The 22,484-nt window shown below is 41.8% G+C and overlaps 1 protein-coding gene across 7 annotated transcripts in view; it reads right to left on the reverse strand.

Annotated features, from left to right (window-relative positions):
• LOC117345637 (BPI fold-containing family B member 4-like) overlaps window positions 1-22,484 on the reverse strand; it is a 67,913-nt gene that overhangs the window by 38,754 nt on the left and 6,675 nt on the right. Inside the window, exons 2-3 of one of the 7 annotated variants that reach the window (XM_033914561.1) lie at window positions 19,119-19,195; window positions 1,898-2,019 (exon numbers count right to left, since the gene is read on the reverse strand). In XM_033914561.1, coding sequence (XP_033770452.1) covers window positions 1,898-2,006 — 109 coding nt within the window. In that variant the 5' untranslated portion in view covers window positions 2,007-2,019; window positions 19,119-19,195. Of the gene's footprint in view, window positions 1-1,897; window positions 2,043-10,455; window positions 10,928-15,218; window positions 15,359-19,118; window positions 19,196-22,484 lie in introns of those variants that run through there. The other 6 variants (XM_033914559.1, XM_033914558.1, XM_033914563.1 and 3 more) reach the window with 6 other exon arrangements.

Here is a 22,484-nt window from a genome sequence, read left to right on the forward strand (position 1 = left end):
AGGAACACCCAGAATCCACTCATCATCTGCTCCTCCCCTGTCTACACCGTCTTATCAGATTCGCGCACGAGAAATGACATGCCCCACATGATAGAATGTGCCTACCGAGCTGTATGCGCAACTTCTAATTAGTGTCAGTTATTAAGTGTTAATTGCCAATTATCGGCATCAATTAGTCTTCTTTTAAGTCATGCGCACAAGTTTGCCCATTCGACTTATACGGAATGTGGGGAGTTTGTGCAAAGTTGTGTGCCCAATTGATAGAAAAAGGTTAGTTGTAATGCATAATTAATTAATCTAAGACTAATTGGCTTTAACAATGACTGGTGCTAATTGGCTTTAATTGCCCTTTTTCTACAACTTGTGTGTGCAAAATCTATACACTCGTGCGCACAAGTTATAGAATATTGGCAGTTATGTGTCCAAGTGCCGGCAGCTAGGTGCAAGCGTTTATAACAGCCATCGATTAGCATACGATGCGTAACTGTGGACTCGTGCTTGCATTCTATAGGAGTGGAAGAGTGGCCTAGTGGTTGGAGCTGCCGCCTCAGCATCCTGCGCTTGTGAGTTTGATCCCAGCCTGCTCCTTGGGACCCTGTGTAAGTCATCTAACCCCGCCCCCACCCTCCATTGCCCCAGGCACCATGGTTAGATTGTGAGCCCAACGTGACAGATAGGGGAAATACTTTAAAATACCCAATTATTGTCCAGTGTATTATAAACTGCTTTGGGTGAATCTCTTCCTGAAAATGCAGTCAATAAATACAGTGGCAATTAGGTATACCCACTTAGCGTGCCCACTCCCTAACTTTAAGTAAACCATAAAGAGTTAATGTATAAGACAACTTTCTCACAATTCCTTCCTTGAGAACCATCAACACCAGGCGCAACACACTTTTCTCCGTCGCAGCTCCTCAAATTTGGGAACTTATTATCGGCCCAGGTAAGGGAGGAAAAAACCCTTGACAAGTTTAAAGGGAAATGAAAAAGTCACCTATCCAGGAACGCTTTTGAATAACTCATCCCAGTTTTAGTGAATCATCGACACTTAACGCAGGCAAGGCACCATCAAGCAATTCCCCTATGTTTTATCCCTTCTTCATTCTCTGGATTGTAGTTCCTCCTATTACTTTCCCCTTGCTTGAAATAAGTCAGTATTTTCCCTAATAAATTGTTTGTCTCACCTATTTTTATTATGCATCGCGTTGAAATTCTGAAAAAGCGATTTTATCAAATTTTATATCAACTTGGAATCCTAGGACCCCACCCAATAGCAGTCTTAATCCAGGAATTGGCACCGGTTCCGAAATAACTTCCAGAAGCGGCTGAGTGCCCGGATAGGAGTCAGCACTGAATATCCAGAAAGAATTCAGTCCATGCCAATTGGTGCCTTTCAAATCGCTGATTGCCACTGGCAGACTATCAACAGGTACTGTATCTTTATAGGGGCACCAAATATTCATGGATAGCATCAGTCGAAGGACACGTTTATTTGGATAATGGCTGCCATTACTCGGATAATTACCTTTAAATGTCGACTGGGAGCACACTGACTTTTTAAAGTACGTCTGTGAGAAATCTAGATACCATCCAAATTATTTAGGCTTCTGATTACCGTTGCTTGAACCACTAACACTGGTGCCAGAGTTGACTCTTCAGACTTAGGCATGTTGACTCTTGATGCATGCATCAACACCGAAACACGGTCGTGTTGACTCATATTAATAAAGTTTCTTTTGACGCATCTGTCTCCACTATACCAAACTTCTCTTCACTTCTTGGGCTGGCTATTTATACACGTATGATCATTTGTCTATGTGAATAGCATATTTATACCTGGAAATCTAGTAAAATCACATCTGTGAAATTCTCTTTCTGGCATTAAAATTACACTTACTTTTTTTCAATGTGCAGGAGTTGAGTCTCAATATAGCTGCAGAATGAAGACATTGGGAAGAGTCCAGAAGCGCAAAGAGGAGGACGGCACCCCAAAACGTGAGCATCATGAGCGCTGGTTACCTGCCAAGAGCTTTTCCTGTCAGCTTAACAGCATGCAAAGGAAGGGACTCAGTCTATGGGTGAGCAAATCAAACTTTTAAAGTAACAGTTTGTAACAGAGTCAAATTGGACCAGTGGGCCTGCAAGCCTGTGGACATGAGAGTAAAGCATGTCCACAAACTTTTCTAGAGGATTCAGTTGTCTGGGAAAGCTCACACAGGTTGTATAAAAGCCCATTTACTAGTAATATAGTAACAGAGTAAATGACGGCAGATAAAGACATGAATGGTCCATCCAGTCTTCCCAATAGTTACACTCACCATAAATTCATGATTAAATCAAATAGTCTTTTTTTTTTAATATTAATCATGTTCCAAATTACTGGAGTTCCCATCGAAGTCCTCCCCAGGCCATCCTAAAACGAATTGTCATATTTGGGGGTGATATGATAAGAGGTGGAACAGGTAGAGGTGAATCGCTTGTTTACTCTTTCCAAAAATACTAGGAGTAGGGGGCATTCGATGAAGCTACTGAGTACTGGATTTAAAACAAACTGGAGAAAATATTTCTTCACACAGCATGTAATTAAACTCTGGGTTTCATTGCAGGAGAATGTGATGAAAGCAGTTAACTTAGCGAGGTTAAAAAAGGCTTGGATATTTCCTTAAAGAGAAGTCCACAGGCCATTATTGCGATGGCTTGGGGAAAATCCACTGCTTGTTCCTAGGATAAGCAGCTTAAAACCTGTTTTACCACTTGGGATCTTGGTAGGTACTTGGGACCTGGGTTGGCCACTGTTGGAAACAGGACACTGGGCTTGATGAACCTTCAGTCTGTCCCAGTGCAACAGTTCTTATGTGAGCCAAGTATAAGACAATTGAGCCATTGTGACATCACTGCTGAGGTTGGCTCTTAGGCACTGATGAAATGAGGCATTATGACATCACAATCTCAGCTCTGGAATGTTGCTACTCTTTGGGTTTCTGCCAGGATACTGGGCTTGATGGACCTTTGGCTCTTATGTTCTTAAGTCTGCCTAATAATGGCCCTTGTTTTTCAATTTATACTATTCATACTGTAATTAGAGATCCTCTGTGTTCATCCACCCTTTTTTGAATTCCATCACCGTTTTCCTCTCCACCACTTCCCCCGGGAGAGAATTTCCTAACAGTACTCCTAAGTACCCTGCAACCTCAATCTATGTCCCCCGGTTTTATCATTTTCCCTTGTATTAATACCTTTCAAGTACTTAAATGTCTGGATCATATCACCCCCCTATTCCTCCTCTCCTCTAGATTATAAATATTCAGGTCTTCCAGTGGCTTCTTGTATGTCTTCCGGTGTAAACAACCTACCATTTTCGTCACCTTCCTCTGAACCGTTTCAAGTCTTAACAGGTGCAAACAAGCTGCTGTGTGACCGCAATAGGGAATAATTGGCCTGTTACTTTATGTTACTTAATTTATTTTCTCTGTTGGGGATGAGGAACGGATGGAGAAAAGACATGGAAGTGTCATTCAGCTACTACACTCACGGCAGTAAGGGGCAAATTCTATAAATGACGTCCCGATTTTAGGTGACCTACCGCAATCTATCATCCAATCGGGGTGCACGTTTTTTGTTTTTTTTTAAAAAAAACATCCTGAGGCATTGTAGGTGCTTCTGCGAGCCTAAAGAGGCGTATAGAGCCACCTACGCTCGCCTAAGGCTAGGCGTGGGCATGGCCTCATCTGGAAGTTGCCTTAGGCGAGCTTAGGCGGCCCTAGGTGTCCCTGAAATGTAGACGAGCAAAAATGTTGGCCTACATTTCAAACAGACATGGCTGCTGAACTGATCGCGGCAAGGGAATCAGTCTAGATGTATGGTGGTTTGCCTTTCGAAAATAGGCATTTTCTTACTGCCAACTTTGGATGTCTAGCGCCTTACAACCAAATCGGACTTAAGACGTGTGCTTTGAAAATGCCCCTCCACGTCTGCCATGCGATGCTTGTATATCTAAGACTATGTGTGCCATGCTATACTAGCCAAGTTTGTAATACTATATTTGCCATACTAAGTTGCCATCCTGTGTTTTGGCGTCCAATGCTCGGCATGACACAGCATGCCGAGCCGAGCATTGCACCTGTAACCCTTTCTGAGCTCTCCTGGGAGGATGGGATATAAAACCTAATTGATTGATCAATCAATCAGCTCGCTAAACAGAACAGAAGATATTGCCTTCAAAAGCGAATCAAATAATGTATTAAGCAAGTATTTTTTTGCTGTTCTATTTATTTTTATGTATTAACTTTAAAAGTAGACTAACTTCCTTCTTCTTGCATTTTGTAATTCGCTGATTGTCCAGCCTTCTTTCTATGTGAACCGCCTAGAAGTCAGTTTGACTATGGCGGTATAGAAAAATAAAGTTATTATTATTATTATTATTAACACGGCTTTCACATAATTTTATCCTAAACAAAACAGGAAGGGGTAACTTTGGTACGTAGACATCATCATTTAGGGGCATAGTAGCTATCATGCTAGTTTTAACATACAGTATACAGTATAACCACTAGCCCAGTGGTTTTCAACTCTGTCCTGGGGGACCCCTAGCCAGTTGGGTTTTCAGGTCCCGCTGGAGAGGCTTCCCTAACAGTGGGTTGAATCGGAGCCCTGGGGAAAGAAGAGAGCATGTGAGTTCTGTCTATGTGGGTTGACTTAAAGTCTGTTTGGCTGAACTTCATTTTACGTTTACAAGCACTTTGGACATCTCAAGTTCCTCATTATTATTGACAATTCACATTGGTTCTTCAATGTTCAAGGACCCCTGAGGCAGGCATTTTTACGCCGAAACACGGACTGTGTCAGGCCCAAGAATAAAATGTCTATTCCCGAATCTGGATGGTCCTTGAGTTGTTTTTTTGTTTTTTGTGTGTTTTATACTTTAACCCTCTCTTACACTTTCTTAAGCATTATTCTTTAAAAGGTACTTAAATGTGAGGACACATCATTTGAAGGTGGGTGCATCAATATTCCATGCATCAGCGTCTATTAGCTGTTCCTTCATATTGCCAGTTTCACTGGGAATCCATAGGCCATTCCGGCTTCAGTTTTGCCGTGACAATTCTATGGAACAGCCTCCCCTATACTTGAGATTAGAACCAAATCTTATTTTAAAGCTCACTATTTCCCCATAGCTTTCCCTTCTGGAATTTACAGATAATTACATTGCATTTCAATTTGTTTTCCTCCAAAGCCCTTATGAGTTCATGGCAGATATCAGGACACAGACCCAGGTAAGCATAGCATAATGGCAAATAGTTTAATCTAATCTAATCTAATCCTTAGGTTTGTATACCGCATCATCTCCACGTTCGTAGAGCTCGACGCGGTTTACAGTAGGAGAAATAGGAAGGAACTACAACAGAGGGTTAGAGGTAGAAGTGTGAAGAAAATTTAGAGGACTTGGGATGCCAAGATATAAGAGTTTCCTTGATTCCTAAGTTGGAGGGAGACTTACATTTTTTGAGAAAAGCCAGGTTTTCAGATATTTGCGGAAAACTTGGAGAGAGCTCAAGTTCCGAAGAGGGGAGGCAAGGTTGTTCCAGAGCTTTGCGATTTTGGAGGGAGGTCCCTAGCTTTCCTGTGTGGGAAATGCCTTTTAGCGAGGGGAAGGATAGTTTTAATTTGTGGGAGGATCTGGTGGTATTAGGGTTTGAGGAATTCCAAGAAAGAGAGATAAAGGGAGGGAGGATACCATATAGGATTTTGAAAGTTAAACAGGCGCATTTATAGTGGACCCTAGCGATTATCGGAAGCCAGTGGAGCTTGGCCAGGAGCGGGGAGACATGGTCAAATTTACTTTTAGCGAAGATGAGCTTGGCCGCGGCATTCTGAATCAGTTGGAGTCTGTGGAGGTTTTTCTTAGTTAGGCTTAAGTAGATAGATTTGCAATAGTCCAATCTGGAGAGGATGATGGATTGGACAAGGAGGTAGGTGTCAGCAGATGATCTAAGAACATAAGCATCGCCTCTGCCGAGACAGACCACAGGTCCATCATGCCCAGCAGTCCGCTCCCGCGGCGGCCCCAGGTCAATGACCTGTAAGTGATCTAATGCTCCAAAGCATTTTGTACTCTTCATTCCCCTTTTCCTTCAGGAACTCGTCCAATCCCATTTTGAAACTCAAAATCGTACTCTGCTCTACCACCTCTTCTGGAAGCGAATTCCAGGTGTCCACCACCCTCTGAGTGAAGAACGTCCTAGCATTTGTTCTGAATCTGTTTCCCTTCAATTTTTCTGAGTGCCCTCTAGTTTTTGTTGCCCCCCGCCAGTCTGAAGAATCTGTCCCTCTCTACCTTCTCTCTACCCGTCATAATCTTGTAAGTTTCTATCATATCCCCTCTAAGCCAATAAACAAGGCTTTTAAGAACTTCCCAAGACAACTGGAGACCCGTGTTACAGTTGGGGGTGGACACGTTCATCATTCACAGTGACTACAAAATTCGGACACATCGATAAGTATATCATTTGAATGGCTTATTTTACTGTGTTTTAGCGCAAGCATTTTTAACGTGCAAAAACCACTAGGTAGTAATGCAACCATGCCAGTAACTAACATAACTGTAAGATAATTAATTGTTTAAGAGTAAAATGTATGAGAACTCAATAAGCACATAAAATTTCTCATTGAAATTCAAAGCAGGTACAAAAAAAAACACAGCAAAAATCTATAGGGGTATGTCCTTTTTTTTTTTTTTTAACCCGGTAGATGATAAAATCTTATCTATGTGGAACCTTTTGAAATTTAGAGCTCCTTTTACGAAGCCGCGTTAGCGGTTTCACCCGTGTAATAGCGTGTGCTAATTTGCCGGCCGCGCTAGCTGCTACCGCCTCCTCTTGAGCAGGCGGTAGTCGTTCGGCTAGCGCGGGGCTTAGCGCCCGCTAAAAAGGCGCGTGCGATAAAGCCGCTAGCGTGGTGCCAATATTACAACAGCTCTTTATAAAGTAACTGTGTGCAAGTCGCCTTATTCTAGCGTTCAATGAGGAAAAGTAGGTGTCTAGTTTAGTTAATAGAGTGTACACTTCTCCCTCCGCATTCGCGGTTTCAGCATTCACGGTTTCGATTATTCACGGTTTTTTTTAGCTTGCTGGCTCCTCCCCCCAAATTACGTCAGCTTGCATAGAGAAACGCCGATTCCAAGCATTTACAAAGAAAATCGCCGATTCCCGGCACTTTCTTCACCATGTTTTGCCTCTCCTTCCGGAACAGGCCAGGTCTCCCACCGTGTTATTCGTGGTTTCACCATATTCGCGATGGTTTTTAATAGAAAATAGCAAATAACATATGAAAAAGTTATTCACGGTTTTTAGCTTGTTGGCTCCTCCCCCCAAATTACCTCAGCTTGCATAGAGAAATCGCTGATTCCAAGCATTTACAGAAAAAAATCGCTGATTCCCGGCACTTTTTTCGCCGTGTTTTGCCTCTCCTTCCGGAACAGGCCAGGTCTCCCACCGTGCTATTCGCAGTTTCACCATATTCACGATGGTTTTTAGTAGAAAACAGCGAATAACATATGAAAAAGTTATTTGCGGTTCTGTTAATCCCCTATCACAATGAATACGGAGGGAGAAGTGTAGTAGGCTTCACATAGGTGCTTTCCAAATGCCTAAGTCTAGCTGTGTTCATAAAATTATCTTTTAATTTTATGAAATGCATGCTTTGTTGTCCAGCCAAGTAAACATCCTGGGACTTTTTATACTAATAAATGTTCTATTTGGTTGTTTTATGGCTTCTCGCTTGCCTTTTCTATGTTTGGTTGACAATTATTGAGGTAAGGTTTCTTCCTTTCTTTGTTTACAGAAGATAACAAGAAACAAAAATTTTCCAGCAGCACATTCCTACTATGGATGACACATCAGAGGGAGGAAAAGATCAAGTGAGTTAGAGGCTTCTGCTCTATACTTTAGACAAACTTTAAAATACGGCATCTCAGACTCCATATAACGCAGGGGTCTCAAATTCCCTCCTTGAGGGCCGCAATCCAGTCGGGTTTTCAGGATTTCCCCAATGAATATGCATTGAAAGCAGTGCATGCACATAGATCTCATGCATATTCTTTGGGGAAATCCTGAAAACCCGACTGGATTGCGGCCCTCAATGAGGGACTTTAAGACCCCTGATATAACGTATGTGACACTGGGCCAATATCTAGGAAATCTTTCTAGGCATGAATCTGTAAAGGGGATGGGTCTTGATATACTGCCTTTCATTGGTTGCAATCAAAGTGGTTTACCTATATCCAGGCACTTATTTTGTACCTGGGGAATGAAGGGTTAAGTGACTTGCCAGAGTCACGAGGATCTGCAAGAGAGTCCAACCCACTTCCCCAGGTTCTTAGGCTGCTACACTAACCACTAGACCACTGGTTCTCAACCCTGTCCTAGGGGACCCCCCCCCCCAGCCAGTCGGGTTTTCAAGATATCCCTAATGAATATGCATGAGAGAGATTTGCATAACTGTCACTTCTTTTACATGCAGATCTCTCTCATGCATATTCATTATAGATATCTTGAAAACCCGACTGACTGGGGGTCCCCTAGGACAGAATTGAGAACCACTGCACTAGACTATTCTTTTCCCCTGGAAAGAAGGACTTACTTTACCTGCATCAATTCTGATTGGCAATATTCCCCTACAAACTAACTAAACTAAACCTTAGGTTTTTATACCGCACCATCTCCACAACTGTAGAGCTCGGCACGGTTTACAGGGTTAGGTTGAAAAGGAGCTACAATGAAGGGTTATAGGAAAGGAGCTAGGAAGATAAAGAGGGACAGGGTGTCAAAGAGCGGGAGGTGTAGGTCTCAAGCATCAAAATCCTCAGGGTAATACTAGACCACAAACTAACATACCAAGTTCACATAAGCCAAATAGTAAAAAAAACCGCTTCTATAAATTGCGCATGATCAGGTCATTAGCAAAGGTGTTGGATCATTATTTCAAAACTCGATTACTGTAATTCATTATTTAAAGGACATCACTCAAAAACAATTAAGGAGACTACAATTAATTCAAAGTACCGCAATAAAAAAATCATAACAAACTCAAAAAAAATATGATCACGTAACACCGCTTCTAAAAAAAAAATGCTCCCTGGTCGCCAATACCCCATCGCATCTCGTACAAAATTGCACTATTATCATTCAGGATCCGCCAGTCTAATCTTCCAACCTTCCTCGCTAGACTATTGATACTACACACTCTTTCCAGATCCCTGCGGTCGTCTGATGAAAATCTCTTTTCTGTACCTTCCCAAAAGATTATTGGTACGAGACGATCGGAGATTTTATTTTTCAGTTGTCGCACTACAGTTATGGAACTCACTCCCTGGATATATTAGAGAAGAATCTGCACTAGACAGGTTTAAAGTTCATTGAAAACCTTTTTTTACAAAGACGCTTTTGAAAATTAAAATCCTTTTCATTGAGAAAATTATTTCAGATCTCCTTTTCACTTATTTATTTTAAACGTTCTGCTCTCTTCTTTCTTCCCCAACCTATTCAATGTCGCTTTTCTCTTACATATTGTAATTCTATCCTTTTTCCTTTCGTTTCTGTATGTCTGTCCTCAGACTTTGTCCTAGTACGTATAACTATGTGGCTTTTGTTACCCCTGACTTTTAATATACGTAATTCACTTTGAAATTAATATTATAAGCGTTTGCATCAAATTTCTATCAACATGAAACATACTTCTCCACTCCAAATTTGTGATATTTGGCTGGAAACATAATTTATTTACCAAAGTCTATCCAGTACAAAAAAAAAAATGATACGAGGCAACTAAACAGAAGAGATTTTGGGTCTAGACTCCACTTTTTTCTGTTGTAGCTCAAGCAAGTATTTTCCTGTCCTCAGAGAACTTACCATCTAATCCCCCCTTTTACAAAACCGTAGCATGGTTTTTAGCGCTGGTCGTGGTGGTAACGGCTCACAGGAATTCTATGAGCGTCGTTGCTGTTACCGCCATAACCAGAGCTAAAAAGGCTAGCACGGTTTTGTAAAAGGAGAGGGGGGGGGTAAGTTTATAACTGAAGCAAAGGAGGGTTAAGTGACTTGGTCAAGGTCACAAGAAGTAGCAGCGGGATTTGAACCCTGGCTCTCAGCCCATTGTTCTACCCATTGGGCCACTCTAGAAAAGCTGAAATCCAATAAAGAACTACAATTTAAACGGAAGGGAAAAAAAAAATCTGAACTAGATGTGATCATTTGAAATGTGTAGCAGAGATTTAAATCTTCCAATCACATTGATTGCAGAGACTCAAGGATTGGCTAAAGCGATGCATTCAGTCATTTCCATGTTAAAAGGTTCAGGGGCAAGCTAATTGTTCAATCTGACTGAATCCAGCTGAGAATATCCCTAATGCTGCCTCTTCCTCTTTTCTCTTGTGAAGCTTTCTTAAACATGGATCCTTACCTCAAACAGTTCTGCTGCTGAGAGATTTATTTTGTAGTCATTAATTGGCCTGGACCTTGCTATGCCCAACTTCCTGTTTTGCAGAAGCAAAGAGATGCGTTCTCCTTATATACAGGACCTGGAAGCTGATGGTGCAAGTGGAACCTTTAGCGACTCCTACAATCCAGGATATTGCATGGTAATGTATGAAAACACATTTGTGGTTTTTGATTTCTTCACGAGTAAAATTATAGGTGATAAAACTGAATGATATGGTTAATTAAGACAGCATCAGGTATCACTTAAGCACATCTGTTAATTAAGGTGTTAGCTTGCCAACATGTGACATTCTATCTGACCACATTGACCATGGGGCTGGCTGAAAAAGCCAGTGACTACTAAAGGTCTGTTGCTATATTTCAGGCAGACATACAGAAGAGCCCATCGCCTTGCAATGCAGACAACGCAACAAGAAAAGGCACGGGGGATGTCTTTCACTGCGTTGGAAGAATCTTGCAACAGAATGTCACAGAGTCACCAGAGTAATAAACCCAGAGTAATGAGTTTATTTAGAGGTTCGCAAAGGGCATCAGACAACCCTACAAACTGATACAGTTTGAAGGGAAAATATTCCTCATATACCCCGCGGTTCCTCCTCCTCCGTATTACCGTAATGCTTTTTCTAGTTTATTTCTTTTTATTACTTTTTATATTATAATCTTTTTCTATTTTTCTACAAACATTGTAACTGCTGGAGCTGATTTAATAAATACTTAGCTTTCAGCCTTGTTACCAATCCCCTGAACGCCAACGCGTTTCGAGTTCTTTGTCAAGGCGACATGGGGAAAGCTGAAATCCAAAACACAACATAGTTAGCGAACCGCTAAAAAGTTGTCACTGCTAAAAAAACATTTCAATATCATAACTTACCTACTAAGGTAATTGTACTCTGCATACCGCTACTCAGCTTATCAGAAGACAAGCCGCCGCGTCCAAACTCTGGACTCTGGCGTTCAACACAGTTGAGACTGCCTGCGAACGGGTCTCCCGTTGACGGGGGGGGGGGGGGGTTTCCACGTTGACAACAAAGTGTCCCCTGAAGAAGGCGTCTATTAATATGACCAAACAGGGATCCTTGTTGGGACTGGTTTATTTCTAATATAGATTTATTTCGAATAAAGACTGGTTGAGTACTGCAGCTAAGCTTATTTTCGGCCAAAGTACATTCGATCACGCAACCCCTCTGCTCAAGGAATTACATTGGCTCCCAGTGTATCTCAGAATTCAATTCAAGTGCATTTGTATTGCATTTAAGATCCTATTTGGCATTTTCACCACTTTGATTCCTTTAGGTCTCATCTTGCCAGAAGCTCTCAAAAATTAAAACTTACATTTCCCTCTCTCCCCGAAGGGCTGCCTCTACAAAAAATTCCTCGACCGATCCCTAGCATTCCAAGCGGGCAAATGGAACAAATGCCTCTCCACTCTCATCTCCAATTCCCCCCCCCCCCCCCCCATCAAACTTTCAGGAAGTTAACTAAAACCTACCTTTTTGACAAATTCCTCTGAATGTTCCGCTCTCCGCTCTCCTCCCTCCTCCTCCTCTGACCTCGACTCTCCCCCAGACTCTTTACCGCCGTATGTAACACTTCTATTTGTAACACTGCTGTATGTAACTCATAGCAAACATAACTACTCCGAATATATTACCTACCTGCAAAAATTAACTTCTCCGTAAATGTATCGTCTAAAATGTAAATTTAACTTGATTGAAAAATGCATTGTCTAAAATGTTAATGTAACATTAACGAAATTGTAACTTCGCTGTAATTGTACAGTCTCTTCTTCTGTTAACCACATAGAACTTCCACGATAATGCGGTATACAAGAATAAAGTTATTATTATTATTATTATTATTATTATTAAAAACAGAACCTTCAGGAGATTTAGTCATTCTTTTGCGTTTAAATTAACCGAATTCTGGAATGCTTTACCGCTTACATCACAAAGTTTAGGTCCTTTTTGCTTTATTCCGGAAAGCTCTGAAAACCGTCTTGTTTGCTAAACATTTTGGAAACTAACTACTCCAGTCCACTTTTCCTTGTCAAGTTTATGTATTATGCATTGCATTACTGTTGACCGAGTCGAGCTCCTTTTGGTTTTAGTTTAGAAAAGACATCCCCATGCCTTTTCTTGTTGCGTTGCTCTATTTCAGACCATAAGGTTTGCCATGTGAAGTCGAGAGAATGTTCAACTGATTCTAAAGTGTCGACTGACTGACTGTAAACTATATACAGAGAAAATGGCAACCTATCCAGGTCATCCGGACGCACCAATTAGAATCTTTTTTTCAACGCTTTCTTGAATTCAGGCGCACTTCTGCTTGAGGGATCATTCCATGCGTCCAGCACCCTTTCCAAAGAGAATATTTCCTCAAATGGGTCCTGAGTTTCTCTCTTTCACCTTCATCCTGTGCCCCCTCATTTCAGAGTTTCCTTCCAGTCAGGGCTGGTGTTAACATGAGAGGCCATCTTGAACTCTCAGTATACTCTCCACTGCTTAGAATGATATCAGATTGAAATGGAATGCTTCAACTCTGTCTAAAATCAGACTTATTTATTGAGGACTTACTATACCACCTTTAGCTACAATTGTAGAGCAAAATTGTTTACAATTAGTGGCATAGTAAGGGGAGGTGGAGGGAGGGGGCAGTCCGCCCTGGGCACCGTGTTGTTGGGGGGCGTCAGTACCCTTCCTTCTCTCCGCTCCCTGCTTCTTCCTACTCCTCCCCTCACCGCATGTGCCCCCCGTTCCCTTCCCCCATACCTCCAGTTGTTCACCGCCGTGAGTAACAACTTCGACGTGCTCCTCGTAACCGTGCTGTCTCTCCCGCCGACGTCACTTCTGGGTGCCGCGCATAGGACGTGACATCAGAGGGAGAGACAACTTGGTCTCGAGGAGCACGTTGAAGTTCTCATTGCTTTCAACGGTGAACGATTAGAGGGAAGGGAAGGGTCTGCGTGTGACAGGGAGGATTGGGGAAGGAGCGGGGGGGGGGGAGAGGAGATGAGGGGAGGGGAGCCACCACCCCGGGAACCTCTCACTCTCGCTCTGCCACTGTTTGCAATCTATAACAATTAGTTTAAAGAAAAAATAGTGTTAAATAGGACAGAATCGATCATACCCAACTGGACAAACGAAGAGTTCAAAGCAAAAAAAACAAAAACATTTAATCAATCAATGATCAATGTGCTGAAGATCAATATTAATCTGTACAATCAGTATATAAATAATCTGTGATATTATGGGGGGGGGGGAAAAGACCTCAGAGAGCTGTATTAAAGGATTGATTATCTTGTCTATCACAACTTAGGGTCAAATTCTCTTTCATTGGTCTAAAAACTTCTTTTTCTATTCGTTCTGATGTAAGCGTTTAACTTAATTAATCAATAAGCTTAATCAACACTGATAATTCACACGTATCACCTCGTTTACTTTAATTGGACTTACCTGAACGTTAGGTGCCTAACTCAAAAACCATGGCTCTTTTAAAAAAGTAGGTGCCTAGTTCAAAGTGGGTGTGGTTAGGGGCAGATTGTGGGCGGGGTTTTTTTTTGTCGAGTTAAGCACCTCCTTGTGAATTAGCCGTCACGAGGTGTCTAACTTTGGGCACAGGTATTTAGGCAAAGAAAACCCTGGCATAAATTGGGCGCGCCTAATGTTAGGACACTTAGCGATGCCCAAGCCCACATAGGTGGCATTAAGTGTGATTTTAAACCAGGGGTGGGCAACTCCGGTCCTCGAGGGCCAGAATCCAGTCAGGTTTTCAGGATTTCCCCAATGAATATGCATTGAAAGCAGTATTTTTTTTTGTTGTTTTTACAAATTGTTTTTAATAAACTGTCTTTGGTTATCCCAAAAACTACAGTCCCACTCCTTTTGCTTCCATATACAGGTAGTAATCATTAAAGCCTAGCTTGAGGAGACTTGCATCTTCTATCTTTCTATAGACCACTCACAAAACAAAAATCCTTTCATGGAGATTTTCTTGCCAAAACTTTAGGTTTGATGGCATGCCAGATGTCAGTCCCTCTCCTCAACAATGGCATACTTCCATGATCCCATGGGAAATACAGAATTTCAGGTCAGCACCACTTAACTGTCCATCCGTTGAATAACAGCTTAAGTGCTTGTGCCACAAAGATGTTTTTGTTGAAGTAACTTAATCAGCCATTAGACCTATAAGGCAAACTAGTTTTATTCCTAGTCAAAACAATCAGTAGCTAATGCACCCCAGGATAAACAATGTACAATGATTTTTACAGTGCTATCGGCTATCATCTTACTTTATGTATATCTCTCTGGTGTGGTTTCCTAAAAGCTTTTGCTAATGAAACTGATCCAAGATATTGCTACGCTTGGTTTATTCTGCGGTTTGATTCATTGCAGGTGAAAAGCATAAGCGTTTGTGGAAAACAATCGTTCGCTTTGATCTGAGAGGTCGCTTTGATATGCCATTTGCAGGCGCTGAAGATGCAAGATAGCTGGGAAGCCTTAAAAATATCCATCTGCAAGGTATTGCCTCTTCAACTTGCAGCGTTGAAGCTATTGGGAAGTTCTAACGGGAGGCTCACTCAACCCTTCTGTGATTTATTTTCATACTCAAAATGAGATAATAAAAAGAAACAATATACCCCCCAATGCAAAAAAACATAAAGAAGCAAAAATGCTTTTCGGAGTTTCTTCATCTTCTTCTTAACTCCTTTTGTGAATCATCGCTCACCTGATAACAAGCTTTTTCCATCTGTCTCAACTGGTTGCGATGGCCTCCATTGCAAAGATCCCTCTTGAGTGGGTGTCTCAAGGTGAATATCAGTCTTCCTCTTTTTCTTCATCCACTGGTTGGTCTCCATTTCGCTGTTACTTTAGGATAACAAATCACGTAGGCATACAAAAACAACCTGACTCTATAAATGGCATAAGTGACGCCTACAATGTAGGCTCCGCTCATCGCGGTTGTCAATCAGTTTTTAGGCACCATTAATAGAATCATGCCTAGCGGTGCCTAAGCGGGCTTAAGCATCGCTAGGCCTCCTAAACGTGGCTGCCGCTATGTTAGGCCAGGTTTTCACTGGCCTAATTTACTGGCACCTATCTCGGACTTCTAGTGAAGCCTAACTCAACTACGCCTATTGTCCACCTCTAACCCTGCCTACTTTTCAGGTAGGGGTTAATAGGCATCGGAAGGCGCCTCCACTTAGGCGTCACTAGGCGCTGTGTGGAATTCCATGCCTAACTTTTAATTTTGTTTTAAATTAATTATTCAATTAATCTCAATAGCGCCTTCAATGCCATTTAATTTAGGTTAGGTATGGATTTTAGTTAGGCTGCCTCAATTACATTGCCTAGTAGCACCTAAGGCACCGTTTATAGAATCAGGCCGAAACTTGCTCTGTGTGTGTAATGCCATTATCTTATTTACACACATAGTCATAGATTCTAGATATTTGTGCATGTGCAAGATGCATATGCAAATTAATTGAGTCACAAGCAATAATTGGGTGCTAACAACTAATTATTGAAGTTAATTAGCACTCATTAAAATTTGTGCATGCATCTGGCTGCACGCTATTCTATAAGGCATGGTGCCTAACTCAAGAGGGGGCATGGCCATAGGCGTGTGAAGGTCATTCCAAAATGTTGCATGCCTACTTATAGAATATGGCCTCATGTGAGGGAGGACGTGGCATAATAGCCTAAAAATGCTCCCTCACTTTCCAGCAGGTGGTGTCAACTTGAGGAATGTTAGGCTGTCTGGCCAGAGGGGCGGGGCTCAACAGGGAGCAGGAAGTACAACTCCTTTCAGCAGGACAAAACGAGAAGGCCCTGAATGTAGAGGCTTCCATGGAGGGAGGTCCTGAGTCGAGGGTTCCTGTGGAAGAATGAGCCTTAGTACCTGAAGAGACTGGACCAGCTGAAATGCTGGGAGTAGGACAGCAGAAAACACACAGGGATGGAGGTATGATAGACCCTAATCGGTTTTCAGGGGATTGTGTTCGTGAGTACCTAGATGAACTAAAGGTGGACAAAACGATGGGGCCAGATAGTGTACATCCGAGGGTACTGAAGGCACATAGGGAAGTTCTAGCGGCTCTGCTGGCTGACCTTTCATCAAAGGGCACTATTCGATTTAGCGTACGCTATATAATAAGATGCTCTTTATATTCCTATGGGTGTCAGCATTTAGCACACACTAAATTCTTTAGTGCATGCTAAATCGGATAGTGCCCATTGACCAATCCCCACCCCCATAAGCAGACACAAGTGATTTGCGAGACCAGAAATTTTTTAGGCGCACAAATGAACCAAATATATAGCGACACAAACGTCACTATTATTAACACGGCGGATAATGTGAAGTGGTTAACACCACCTTAAATGACTGGCATGTGAATAGCCTTCCCCCCTCCATCTCTGAAAATCTGCTAAATTGGCATATTCACAGAAAAATGTGGACTACACGTGACCAGTGGTGTAGCGAGGGTGCGAGGCGCCCAAGGCGGTGGTCCACCCGCTCCTTCCCCAATACCGCCTGCCGCTTGTGCCCACATTCCCTTCCCCCCATGCCTCTAGTCAGCAACGCGCTCCCCGCAACCCCGTCGGCTCTCCCTCTGGCATCACTTCCTATGTTTAGCACTCAGAAGTGATGTCAGCGGGAGAGCCGACGAGGTCGCTGTTGACCGCTGCAAGCAACAACTTCAACTAGAGGTATGGGGGGGAAGGGAAGGGGGAGGCATGTGTGGAGGGGAGGAATGGGAAGAGGCGGGGGTGGAGAGGAGGAAGCGTCCATGCCACTCCATGTGACGGGGGTTCCCTCTATTTCCATCTATTTGAAATCTAATCTTTTATTTTTTTTAATATCAATTTATCACAACAGGAGGGCTCGACTCGGTTAACAAAATATTAATAAATTGTATAAGAGATTAGAACAGAAACAGTGCCCCTCTTCTACGAAACCGCGCTAGCAGTTTTTAGCGCAGAGAGCCGCGCTTAATGGCCTGCGCTGCTCCCGACGCTCATAGGAACTCAATGAGCGTCGTGAGCTGCGTGGGCCATTCAGCACGGCTCTCTGCGCTAATAACCGCTAGCGCGGTTTCATAGAAGAGGGGGGTATATCTTTTAGGCCAGAATTTTATCTTTTATGATTGTTTTGAAAAAGAAGGATCATTAGTAAATTTCTGAAATAAATATGTCTTCAGTACTTTACAAAAAGTGAGTAGATGAGAGAGAACTCTAATTATAGACGGAAGGTCATTCCAAACTTTTACGAATAAAAAAGAAAGTGATCGACAAAAATGGGCCATAGTTTTTCTTCCTTTAAGAGTGGGAAAGGAAAGTTGATATTTCTGAGAGCTCTTAGAATTAGAGATTTCTGGTGAATTAAATGAAACGGGGACCAAAGGAGAAAAAAATACCATATAGGATTTTGAAAATGACAGTTGCACATTTAATATCATGCTTATTGAGACAAGAGATAACTGGACAGCAATAGCCAATCACAAGACAACAAAGCATACAGGAGATCCTACAGTGGCAGAACGGTACATTTAAATTGGATCCTCCAGTAGACAGGAAGCCAGTGAAGGGATCTCAATAAAGGTGTGACGTGGTCATATTTATGTTTACCGTATATAAGAACATAAGAACATAAGAACATAAGCAGTGCCTCCGCCGGGTCAGACCATAGGTCCATCAAGCCCAGCAGTCCGCTCCCGCGGCGGCCCATACAGGTCATGACCTGTCTAAATCACCAGAAGGGGCCCCCATGCCATCTTGGCTTCCTGATGAGTCCTATCTTCCCATCGAAGTCCTAGCCCTCCGGTCTTGCACATGCTCGACCTGGTTGGGTTTATACTTTCTCAGTATCCCAGTATCCCTTTATCCCCCAGGAATCTGTCCAGTCTCTGTTTGAATCCCTGTACCGTACTCTGCCCGATCACCTCCTCCGGTAGCGCATTCCAAGTGTCCACGACCCTTTGGGTGAAGAAAAACTTCCTTGCATTTGTTTTGAACCTATCTCCCTTCAGTTTCTCCGAATGTCCCCTCGTACCTGTTGTCCCCTTCAGCCTGAAGAATTTGTCCCTATCCACCCTCTCCATGCACCTCATGATCTTGAAGGTCTCTATCAATTTAGTCGCCATATTCTGGATAAATTGTAGCCTCCTCAGATTACATTTACTTAAACAAGCATAAAGCAAATTGCCATAGTCCAACTGAGATAAAATAATGGCCTGAACCAAAACTGCAAAATGTTGCTGAAAAAAAGCATCTTTAAACTGAAAAAACATATATTTTTTTTTTTTTGTAACATGATTAATTTGATTAGATAATGAGAGTAAAGAATCCAGAATAAAACCCAGAATTCTAGATGAAAAATCAATTTTCAGTGAGTCATCAGAGGCTTACAAAATGGAACTAGGCGACTGCTCAATTTTTGGCCCAAAGCATAATAATTTTGTCTTGGTAGTATTTAATTTCATGCATGCATGCAATGTGATGGGAAGGAATCAGACTTGATGAGCGTATGAGTTATCCCTTTGGATTGAAAACAGTTCTGCAATAATTTAGCATATAACCAGTGATTAACAAGTGATTCACTGCCACACAGCTCTTGGATTCTCACCTCCGTGATCACCGTATCAGTAGCAGCCGGGTTCATATTACACACGGTGGGCAAAGGGACACCAGTGTTCAATTTCTCTGAAATAGAAACAAATTTAAGACCGGTGACTTTGGCATTTGTATTTATGCTCATTTAAAGGACTCCAGCTGACATCTAGTGGTCTATGTGGAAAGCCTACGCCATTGCTGATAACAGGGGTACATCCAAAGAAGCACCTATTTTATTCCTATTTTAAAAAGAAAACACGGATGGCTCTTATTTGTTTTTGTAAATTGGTCACCCAAATCAGCTTCAGTATTGTACCAATCCTCTCCTTCTTCGAAGATGTGTGTGGGTCTAGAAAGTGGCATGTCCAACTTTACACTTAAGACTCAATTATAGTAACATAGTAAATGATGGCAGATAAAGACCTGAACGGCCCATCCAGTCTACTCATTAAAAAATGCATGATTAGATCAACTTGTCTCTTCACTGATATTTCTGGGCCGTAGACTGTAAAGTCTGGTATTGTCCTAGGTTCCAAATGCTGAAGTTGCCATCTAAGCTCACTCCAGCCTATCCAACCATCCCATTGTTTGCAGAATATCTACTGTAAAGTCTGGACAGCAACATCCTCCTGTTCCATATTAGTGGAGTTCTCGTTGATGCCCACCCTACACTAAATCACCATATATGGGACACAGACTGTACAAGTTTCTCCAATACCGACCTTAGTTCTTTAATTTACATCTTTCATTTTCTAGTTAGAGATCCTCTATTTTTATCCCACGCTTTTTAAAATTCCATCACCGTTTTCCTCTCCACCACTTCCCTCGGGAGGGCATTCCAGGTATCCATCACCCTCTCCGTGAAGAAGAATTTCCTAACATTGCTCCTAAGTCTTCCTCCCAGTAAACTCAAATTATGCCCTCTAGTTTTACCATTTTTTTCTTCTCTGGAAAATATTTGGTTCTACATTAATGCCTTTCAAGTATTTAAACCTCTGTATCATATCTTCCCTGTCCCTCTTCTCCTCCAGAGTCTATAAACGGAGCCTAATTTGTAGGCTCTAGTAGGTGCGATGGTCAATTGACTATGCGGCACCATTTACAGAATCACACCTAGCGGCACCTAAATGGACTTAAGTGTAAGCACCAATATATTAGGCCAGGCTTTACCTAGCCTAATTTATCAGCACCTGACTTGGATGCCTAGCAATGCCTAAGTTTACACCTATTCTCCACCCCTAACCATATAGGCATTGATAGGTGTCAGAGGGTGCTCCTGTAGGGCATGGCTTGGATGACAACAAAGATGGACGTGTGAGTGTGCTGCTCCTCCTTCCCAGGCATTCTAAACAATTTTTTTTTTCAGACATACAGAAATGTTTTTGGCAGTATTGGATTATAATTTGCTTAAAGATGTCTTCTGGAAAACAATCTCATCTAAATTTCCAGCCCAAGAGGCAAAAACACGATCCTCCCACTCCTTCTAAGATCCCCCTTCCTAAGGACACATTGGAGGAAGGAGAGGTAATGAATCAGCTAAGATCCATTAGAGAATGGCTGGAGAAAATTTCTGACAGGATTACTGAAGTTAAAGAAGTGGCTGGTCTGTCAAATCAATTACAAATATCTAATGCCAGAATGGATCAATTAGAAAAAAGAGTTGAAGCAACGGAGGTGATTATGATTCAAAGTAAAATGGATCACCTGACTGGAGAGGGATCTTGAAGACATGAATAATAGATTCCAAAGAAACAATGTGAGGATATTGGAACTCCCTGAACATGTAGAGGGAAATTGATCCCATTGCCTTTTTAGAAGATTTAATCCCTAAGTTATTAAATATAAAGTTTAAACTGACATTTGAGATAGAGAGAGCTCTTAGAATCTCTGCTCGTGCAGGGAAGAGTCCGCCATGGCCGTTAATCTTTAAAGTTTTAAGATTTCAGCAGGTCATGCTGATCCTAAACTTAGCCAAAGAAATAAAAAATATTCAGTGGCATGATTCAAAATTAATTCTTGTACCAGATTTTGCTCAAAACATGATATTACATTACAGATTTCTATTCTGCCATTACCTTTCGGTTCAAAGCGGATTACAAAAAGAGTTATGGAAGAAGGGTTACAAAGTTAGATCAGAGATCGTTCCCAGGAGAGGGATAAGAAGGATCAGGGGTTGGGGAGGGGATGGTAAGAAGGGGTATTTATGGTATTAAGCTTTATTAAGGGATTTCTTGAAGAGTATAGTTTTTACTTCCTTTCTGAACATCTTGTAGTCTAGGGTTGTTATCAATAGGTTGGAGTTTTGATTATCTATTTTTGCTGCTTGAGTGGCTAATAGGCCTTTGTATAGTTTTTTCCATTTTACTTCTTTGATTGGGGGGTAAGTGAATGGAGTGTGTGTTTTTCTATGTCTGGTAGAGGTGGTTTGAATGAGGCGGTCGTTTAGGTAGACTGGGCTGTCTCCATTTATAGTTTTAAATAGTATACAGTAGAATTTAAATTGTATTCTTTCCTGGATTGGAAGCCAATGTGAGTTGATGAATGCCTCAGTAATGTGGTCATGTTTCTTCAATGAGTAGACGAGTCTCAGAGCTGTATTCTGAATTGTCTGTTACTGTTTAATCATTATTGCAGGGAAGGGTAGGTAGAGGATGTTCCAGTAGTCTAGGATACTTAGGATTAGAGATTGTACTAGGAGCTGAAATTGTGTTTTTACGAAGAATTTTCGGACTTGTCTAAGGTTTCTCATTACTGCGAAAGATTTCTGTATTGTTTTGTTTATTTATTTTTGCATGGTGCAGCCTTTGTCAATAGTCATTCCTAGTAGTTTTAGGGTGATTTGCAAAGAGTAGTTGATAGAGTTGATTTCTAAGTTGGTTATGGTTGGGATTTTGTTATTTTCTAGGAGGATGAATTTAGTTTTGTCTGGGTTGAGTTTCAGTTTGTGGTCTTCCATCCAAGTTGTAACTGTAACTAGAGTTCGGTGTAGTGTGTCTGTCATTAAGAGCATTGGTTGGTCGAAAGGAATAAGGATGGTGATGTCATCAGCATAGCTATAAGAGGATAGGCCTTGTTTGTTCAGGTAAACGCCGAGAGAGACCGTATATAGGTTGAAGAGAGTAGGGGACAGTGGGGATCCTTGTGGAACGCCGCAGGGGTTGGACCAAGGTTTGGATTTTTCTTTGATTTTACTTTGTATGTTCTGGATTTTAAGAAACCTTCAAACCATGAGTATACTTTGTCTGAGATGCCTATTGAGTCCAAGATTTGCAGTAGGTTATAGTTTGCCAAGTCAAATGCCACCGTCAGGTCCAACTGTATGAGCAGCATTTTTTTTCCAATGCTGAGGTATTGTCTTGCTATGTCAATAAGGGAGCCT

This window comes from Geotrypetes seraphini, chromosome 11 (genome assembly GCF_902459505.1).
Source record: "Geotrypetes seraphini chromosome 11, aGeoSer1.1, whole genome shotgun sequence".
Taxonomy (NCBI): domain Eukaryota; kingdom Metazoa; phylum Chordata; class Amphibia; order Gymnophiona; family Dermophiidae; genus Geotrypetes; species Geotrypetes seraphini.